The 9317-nt window shown below is 45.0% G+C and overlaps 1 protein-coding gene across 1 annotated transcript; it reads left to right on the top strand.

Moving 5' to 3' along the window:
- The first annotated feature begins 779 nt into the window (after positions 1 to 779).
- Positions 780 to 7446, top strand: pheta2 (PH domain containing endocytic trafficking adaptor 2). The gene is made up of 4 exons (XM_083930798.1): positions 780 to 898; positions 5559 to 5647; positions 5725 to 6028; positions 6792 to 7446. The coding sequence occupies exons 2-4, from the start codon at positions 5567 to 5569 to the stop codon at positions 7199 to 7201; spliced, it is 795 nt and encodes a 264-aa protein (XP_083786924.1). The 5' UTR covers positions 780 to 898; positions 5559 to 5566; the 3' UTR covers positions 7202 to 7446.
- The last annotated feature ends 1871 nt before the right edge of the window (positions 7447 to 9317 follow it).

Here is a 9317-nt window from a genome sequence, read left to right as displayed (position 1 = left end):
TTAAAAAAATATATATTTTTCTTAATTTCTTCTCAATCAAATTGCCAGAAAACGTTTTATTCTGACAACCGGGTAACATTACACACTTGTAATGGCAATATTGAAGACACTGAACAATTTTAATATTTGCATTGAAACTGAAAAGTCCTCATGTCTCAAGTCAAGTCAAACAGTGACTGGAGTCAAAGTCCAAATTTCTGCTGTGGAAACGTACTGCAGGGTGTCAAAGTTCCTGTTAATCTCTTCACCTTTTAGAGTTTGAATTCCTCGAGGTCCATAAGGATAAAAAGGATAAGCACAAGTCAAAAATAGATGCAACAATCAAAGAAATGCAGAGGCACATTTTCAAGAGGTCATGTCCTGCCTGAGATAGAGATTTGGGCATACTTTACATAAGAGAAGATCACGTTACACACCTGATAATGTTATAAACAATAAAAGGAATCACATCTGAAAAGAAGATATGCATCTCCCTGAAGAATCACACGTCAGGGAAATGAACCCTACACAACGGAGATGAAAATAAAACACAAAATGCAGAAGCGAGAGAGCCGTCAGACATCACACATCCAGCATCTCTCTTCCAGGTAGCAGTTCTCGTCAGTGACTGCGCCGCCAGCTCAGTGGAGACTCAGGCGTAGGGGAGAGAGAGAGAGAATATTATATGTCAGGATTTTGTTACCAGGAAGTGGGTCGAGTTATTTATATTTCAACAACTCGAGGGAGAACCGATGGTAGTAACCTGAAACTATATGTTTCAAACATTGTCTCTGGCTCTGGATGCATCGAACTCAGAGGAAACAATCGTCGTCACGTTAAGGAGAGCTGAGGACCGACGAGGAGAGAGATCTGTGATGTAAATAATGTAAAGACTGAGTGGGATTCAACAGTGGCAGAGGTGAGTCTGAGTCACTGTTTCCTGTTCTGTCACTGCTGTCTGAGTCACGGTTCAGTGGACGGAGGATGAGACATGTTTTTATTGGTATTAACTTTATTACGGTTCCTGTCACCACTGCATTTGGAGTAACATCTGCTTTCAAACCTCAAGCTTAATGAATGTTAATCTTAATATCCTCCAAATTATATCCTCCTATAATATTAATAATAAATAACTAGCTCAACAGGAAAGTGAAAACTTATTGTGGTTCCAGGTTTCCTGAAGATTTCTATCAATCTTTTGCTGATAAAAATTGTTGAAATTAAAACTTTTGCGGAATATTTCCAGTCTACGTCTCATCCTTTCTATCTTCCCCCTTTACTGAGATCTTTTACATCCCCTGGACGATAGTTTCCACATTAAAAACAGACACTTTAATAATAGATCTTTATATTTATTCTCATAATTGTTTATAATCTATTGTAAATGTTCTTATTCTAACATCATATGTCTCTTATACTTGCATCTTGTGTTTATTGTTATGCACTAAATAATCACCAAGTCAAATTCCTTACATGTGCAAACACATACATGGCATGTATGCAGTATAAACACCTCACGGTGGAAGAAGTATTCATAGCTTTTCCTTATTGTAAACGTTTCTACGCTTTAATGATGAAATACTCTGTTACATCTGGCAAAAGAATCACAAACAAAATGTACTGTACTGTAATGATAAAACGTACATATTCTGCTGAAAATTGGTTTATTTTATTTATTATACTACATTATTGAATTTTAATTAATACTGATGAAAAAGAAGTGTTTTGACGATCCAGATGGAGAAAGTTTTAACTTCTTGAAGGTTCCTCTAAAGCAGGTGTGTCAAACTCCAATTCACAGTGGGCCAAATTTAAAAACGCAAACAAAGTTGCGGGAAAAACTCAATATTTACAAAAGAAGACTGCAAATGTGCATGTTTCCCTTCTCTCCAGATGTGTAATGTTGAACCTTTTCAGTGCAGGTCCTTGTTCTTGTCGTGGCGTTTCTTATGTTTTATTCTTTGGTTACAGCCACGGTGGCTCTGCAGACGAGACAAACAGCTCTTCATAGGACCCAGGGAACATAGGACCCAGGGAACATAGGACCCAGGGAACATAGGACTCAGGGAACATAGGACCCAGGGAACATAGGACCCAGGGAACATAGGACCCAGGAAACATAGGACCCAGGGAACATAGGACCCAGGGAACATAGGACCCAGGGCAGATAGGACCCAGGGAACATAGGACCCAGGGCACATAGGACCCAGGGAACATAGGACCCAGGGAACATAGGACCCAGGGCACATAGGACCCAGGGAACATAGGACCCAGGGAACATAGGACACAGGGCACATAGGACCCAGGGCACATAGGACCCAGGGAACATAGGACCCAGGGAACAAAGGTACACTCCCCTCTAACCAAAGGTAATAAATTCTGCCTACTGCAGATGTGGCACTGTAAGATGACGTAGTATAAACATAGGACCCAGGGCAGATAGGAGCCGGGGAACATAGGACCCAGGGAACATAGGACCCGGGGAACATAGGACCCAGGGAACATAGGACCCAGGGAACATAGGACCCAGGGCACATGGAACCCAGGGCACATAGGACCCAGGGCACAAAGGACCCAGGGAACATAGGACCCAGGGAACATAGGACCCAGGGAACATAGGACCCAGGGCACATGGAACCCAGGGCACATAGGACCCAGGGCACAAAGGACCCAGGGAACATAGGACCCAGGGAACATAGGACCCGGGGAACATAGGACCCAGGGAACATAGGACCCAGGGAACATAGGACCCGGGGAACATAGGACCCAGGGAACATAGGACCCAGGGAACATAGGACCCAGGGTACATGGAACCCAGGGTACATAGGACCCAGGGCACATGGAACCCAGGGCACATAGGACCCAGGGCACATGGGACCCAGGGAACATAGGACCCAGGGCACATAGGACCCAGGGCACATAGGACCCAGGGCACATGGGACCCAGGGAACATAGGACCCAGGGCACATAGGACCCAGGGCACATAGGACCCAGGGCACATGGGACCCAGGGAACATAGGACCCAGGGCACATGGGACCCAGGGAACATAGGACCCAGGGAACATAGGACCCAGGGCACATAGGACCCAGGGAACATAGGACCCAGGGAACATAGGACACAGGGCACATAGGACCCAGGGCACATAGGACCCAGGGAACATAGGACCCAGGGAACAAAGGTACACTCCCCTCTAACCAAAGGTAATAAATTCTGCCTACTGCAGATGTGGCACTGTAAGATGACGTAGTATAAACATAGGACCCAGGGCAGATAGGAGCCGGGGAACATAGGACCCAGGGAACATAGGACCCGGGGAACATAGGACCCAGGGAACATAGGACCCAGGGAACATAGGACCCAGGGCACATGGAACCCAGGGCACATAAGACCCAGGGCACAAAGGACCCAGGGAACATAGGACCCAGGGAACATAGGACCCAGGGAACATAGGACCCAGGGCACATGGAACCCAGGGCACATAGGACCCAGGGCACAAAGGACCCAGGGAACATAGGACCCAGGGAACATAGGACCCGGGGAACATAGGACCCAGGGAACATAGGACCCAGGGAACATAGGACCCGGGGAACATAGGACCCAGGGAACATAGGACCCAGGGAACATAGGACCCAGGGTACATGGAACCCAGGGTACATAGGACCCAGGGCACATGGAACCCAGGGCACATAGGACCCAGGGCACATGGGACCCAGGGAACATAGGACCCAGGGCACATAGGACCCAGGGCACATAGGACCCAGGGCACATGGGACCCAGGGAACATAGGACCCAGGGCACATAGGACCCAGGGCACATAGGACCCAGGGCACATGGGACCCAGGGAACATAGGACCCAGGGCACATGGGACCCAGGGAACATAGGACCCAGGGCACATCTCCCACCGGTGCTGAAAACTCCTGTTTTATGTCTTTCTTTCGGCCGTTTTTGGGAGGGGTGGATTAAATTTGTCCAAAGAGACTGGGAGCATGGATGCTCATGATTGTCAACAGAAAAGTAGCGGTGTATGCGCTATACGGGCCTGAGTTTGACACCCCTGCTCTAAAACTGAGGGGGTCGAGAGATGATTAATGAGAGAGCAAAAAAGTAATACAGTTCCGCTTGTGAAATATTATTGGATTTAACCTCTTTGAGCCTCAAACATTTACTCAAATGAAACACTCAGAGGCGTTTTTAGAGGGGAAACGTCTCTTTGGTGGAACTGAAAACAAATCACAGGGGACCTAAAGAGAAACTGCTTTTTTTGTAGAGGGTCACAAGCTAAGAAGGACGTGGAAATACCTCAAAATTTAACTTAAGTAATTATACTGAAGGTTTATTATAGTGTATAATTACCTACAGTACATGGGCTGACTGCTGCTTTCAAACCTTAAAGGTCCATTGTTGTAAAAAGTGTCATTTCCATGTCTTTTTTAAATCTTAAAGCAGGTGGAGGTGTTAAATAATTACTGTAAAAGTATCAAAACACTCAATCCACATAGAAATGCACACAGCCCGTATTCAGAAAGTGTCTTTAACGTGTCGTTTAAGAGGGGTCTTAAAGAGACAGGTGCTAAAACAGGTATATTCAGATAGACACTATGAGAAAAAGAATGTGTTTTTTGAACATTAAAGCATGCAAACATGTGCTAGTAGAAACCAAAAATACAAGTATGAACCTGAATATTTGCTGAATATGGGACCTTTAAGTGTGAGGGTAATTGGAGGATATCAAAGGTATATTGAATAGAAAAGTAAGAACTTATTGTGTTTTTTAGTTACAGTAAAATCATGTTGCTATTTCTGCTATTCAGAATCAGAATTTAGAAATACTTTAATAATCCCTGGAGGGGGGGGATTATTTTTGTTACACAACTCCAGATCTACAAAAAACAAATATTATACAGACTAAACATATATAAGAAAGGCTCCAATTGAATTTACAGAAATGAACATTTACAGTAGTCATGACCGAAAGAACGAGGTCGCGGGTACAAGCGGCCGAATTGTGTTTCCTCAGGATGGTGGCTGGAGTCTCCCTTAGAGAGAGGGGGAGAAGTTCAGCCATCCGTGAGGAACTCGGAGTAGAGCCGCTGCTCCTTTGCGTTGAAAGGAGCCAGTTGAGGTGGTTCAGGATCATCTAGTAAGGATGCCCCGTGGGTGCCTCCCTAGGGAGGTGTTCCAGGCATGTCCAGCTGGGAGGAGGCCTCGGGGAAGACCCAGGACTAGGTGGAGAGATTATATCTCCACACTGGCCTGGGAACGCCTCAGGATCCCCCAGTTAGAGTTGGTTCATGTGGCCCGAGAAAGGGAAGTTTGGGGTCCCCTGCTAAAGCTGCTGCCCCGCAACCCGACCCCGTATAAGAGGCTGAAGATGAGATGAGATGAGATGAACATTTACAGTAGTGAAGTATATACATGATTGATCTATAATTGGATCGAGGGACATTTGTTTGTGTGTTTCAAAGTGAGTATATTATTTGTTTTTAGTTACAGTAAAATCATGTTGCCATTTCTGGAATATGTTCTGCTGCATCATGCCATTCAGTTTTTAGGTTTTACATTCTTTCTCTTCTTCAGGTGTTGGGATGAAGCTCCATGAGAAGATTTTGACCCATTACCTCTCATGCACCTCTCCAGTAGATAAAGAGGGATATCTCTACAAAAAGGTGCAAATAAACATTCAACACACAAACAACACAAAATAACTGAATCTTAACAACTGCTCTGACTTCTTTCTTCACAGAGAGAGAGAAATGCCACCTACCAGCGGCGGTGGTTTGTCCTGAAGGCAAACCTGCTCTTCTACCAGGACCGCCCAGCTGACCGACACCTGCTGGGTGTCATCGTGCTGGAGGGGTGTGCAGTCCGGCGCTCGGAGTCTGAGGGACAGTTTGCCTTTTCCCTGGTGTTCGAAGGGCCCGGACTCAAAACCTACAGATTTGCAGCAGGAGATGGTCAGACTCAAGAGAGCTGGGTGAAAGCTTTGCTCTCAGCCAGTCACTGTTACCTCTCCCTGCTGGTGAGAGACTTGGGGAGGCAGTATGAAGGTGTGTTCAGTGGCCCTGTGCTGTTTCTGGTGCCAGATCACATTTCTATAGACTCCAGTTTATGTTTTTTGTGTCTTTGTGGTGCCGTTCCGGTGGACAGTGAGATGATAAGATCAGTGCACCTCTTACATCTCTCCAGCTAGCTGCCAGTTAGCTTAGCATAAAGGGGTCATCCGTGTGTTCCCCGGTCACATACAAAGCGGGGAACATAGGACCCAGGGCACATAGGACCCAGAGAACATAGGACCCAGGGAACATGGGACCCAGGGAACATAGGACCCAGGGCACATAGGACCCAGGGAACATAGGACCCAGGGAACATAGGACCTAGGGCACATAGGACCCTGGGCACATAGGACCCAGGGAACATAGGACCCAGGGAACATAGGACCCAGGGCACATAGGACCCAGGGAACATAGGACCCAGGGAACATAGGACACAGGGCACATAGGACCCAGGGCACATAGGACCCTGGGAACATAGGACCCAGGGCACATAGGACCCAGGGAACATAGGTACGCTCCCCTCTAACCAAAGGTAATAAATTCTGCCTACTGCAGATGTGGCACTGTAAGATGACATAGTGTAAAGAGCGATAAAGGGAGTAATAAAAGACCAAAATGACTTTTACACATGAGAGCTGAGTTTGCGTGCCACATGATACCAAAATTCTTGAAAACTGTGATTTTTTAAAATAAAAAACTCCTTTGTGAAAGGTGCTATAGTTTTTGTTTTTGTTAATTTCCTGCTTTCCATCTGCAGAAGCTAAAAAGCACCAAAGCTCGGGTGAATCCTGTCACAGCTCTTCCCTCAGCGCCCTCAAACCGTCCACCACCAGCGTCCTCCTCCCTGTGCAGGGGCCAGCAGCAGCGGTCAGAGAGGGCAGAAGCTTCAGTGCCGGCACTGTTTTACAAACACCGTCGACACCTGCTAAAGCGGTGGCTAAAAAGTCCCCTAAACTGTGGACCAGGAGAAACGCTCTCGTCACACCGCTTAATGGACCGGCACCTTTGTACGGCGAATGGCCTTTGGTGGGTTTGGATCCACTCGAGGACTTTAGCAAACTTCATGATTATTATGGCCAGGAGGTGAAGAAAGCCAGAGAGGAATGGCTGAGGAGTCGGCGAGCAGAAGAGCAACACAGCGATGGAGATCTCATCGACCTGGGGTGAAAGAAAACCTGACAGAGACCAACTATGAGGAACTGAGACGGAGCGGCTCATGTGTTAAAAAGGGAACTGAACCTGAAGTGTTGAGAGTGGGACTATATTTAAGAACATGACAATGTGAGGCCCAGACACCTGTAAATGTGTTAAATGTTTCCTCCATTTCAGATGAATCACAGATCCTTTATATTTTGGATTTGTTTTTACAGAAAGGTGTAATTAAAGTACTTAAAGGGAATGTGCATACATAGGGTGCTGCCATTTTCACTTTTCTCCACGGCATACAAAGGCTGTCTGATGCAGTATTAATCAAAGAGTATTAAATATTTTTCATTGCATGAAAGATTTAAAAAAGTCTGTTTTAAATGTCTCAATCATTTAGTTTGCAAAAACAATATATAAGTTCGATTTAAAATTAGATGCTTTAAACTTAAAAATACTTTAAATGATTTAAAATTGTATTAAATTGCAAACAGTCATGTATTCATTCATCCATCTTCAACCGCTTGTCCCTGTCGGGGTCCCGGGGGGGTGGGGGGGTGGGGGCGGTGGAGCTGATCCCAGCTGACATCGGGCGTGAGGCGGGGTACACCCTGGACAGGAAGCCAGTCTATCACAGGACACATAGAGAAGAACAGAGACAGACAACCATTCACACCTACGGGCAATTTAGAGTCATCAATGAACCGAACACATGCACGTCTTTGGACTGTGGGAGGAAACCGGAGAACCTAGAGAAAACCCACGCAGACACGGGGAGAATATACAAGCTCCACACAGAAGGGCCCCAGGATTCGAACCAGCAACCCTCTTGTTGTGAGGCGACAGGTGCTAACCACCACACCTTTCCATATAAAGTAGGTCTAGACTACTCTACTACTCTACTATGATTTATTTATGATTTACAAAAAAGACACAATAATTCCACCATGAGCAAACTGCAAATCGTAAAACAGCACCTTTAGAAACAGTGGCGAAGAAAACCTTCCTTTTTCATAAGATATCATACGAACTTCTTGATGAGAATACGTTGCCACCCACAACCATCTCTCAACATGAAAACAACCCACAGGACAAATAAAGTAGAGAAAACAGAGAAAAAATCACAACTCCTAGCACAAGGAATATACTGTATATTGTGTTTGAATCCTTGCCGCAGTGGGGGAAAATATTTGATCTTGTCACATACATTGTTTATGAGTCAGTGTAGGATGTAAACAGCAGAGGGCGCTGCAGGTTCAGTGTGCAGAGTGAAACACCTGATTTAGAGCGTGATTTAGTCCGAAATAACAACACAGTGATTTAGGGAAGTGTGCAAAAACTGACAGGTGAAATATTTGTTCTTTAATTCAAAATTTGAATTCGTATTTTTATGAAATGTATTCACTGAGTTTGTGCACTGATTCATCCTTCATTTCATTGTTTTTTAATAGATAAAAGAAAAACAAAAAGTTCTCCAGTCATTTACTTCAATCATTAAAATGCATCTGACTGTATTAATTAGACAAACAACTGCTTCATTATGAGATGAAAACGTTTAATAAGCTTTAATTCACTAATTCTTAATTAATTAACTAATAATTAAGTGTTCATTCAGCCTCCTCTCAGTGAAACTGAAAAAAGAAAAGCTGACATGTGACCATAACTTAAAATTTACAGTATGGTGGTTTACAGCACAGTCCTTAATGGAGTCAAATAACCAAACGGAGCACACTGAGGCTGGTAGGTACTCAAACACAGTGTAATATACAGCCCTGACGTCCGACATGTCAGGAAACTTCCTCCATAGAACAAGCTGGGAGCTTCTCCACATTCCTGACCAACAGACCGACATGCCAACCACCTAAGAAGTGATGGATGGCTTCAGGGGAGTGTGGCGACATGTGTCACGTTACTGCGAGGACCTCCTGAAATGTCCTCACACATTGTGAACGAGACCATTCTCTTTTATTTACAAGTCAGTAAACGGCAGCAGCTGACAGGTCGTTGAAAGGTTTGAGATGTCACAGCTTGGGATGGAAGTGTTAGCGCTTTAGTGATAAACTACAGTAAAAGGATTATCATTTTAAAATGCAATTATCATTAAAAATGTGTTTGATTTAAGCCCTCGCGGTCCGTAGGC

This window comes from Echiichthys vipera (assembly GCF_963691815.1).
Source record: "Echiichthys vipera genome assembly, chromosome: 17".
NCBI lineage: Eukaryota > Metazoa > Chordata > Actinopteri > Perciformes > Trachinidae > Echiichthys > Echiichthys vipera.
Note: the sequence above shows the minus strand (reverse complement) of the source record. Positions and strands in the feature narration are given on the sequence as shown.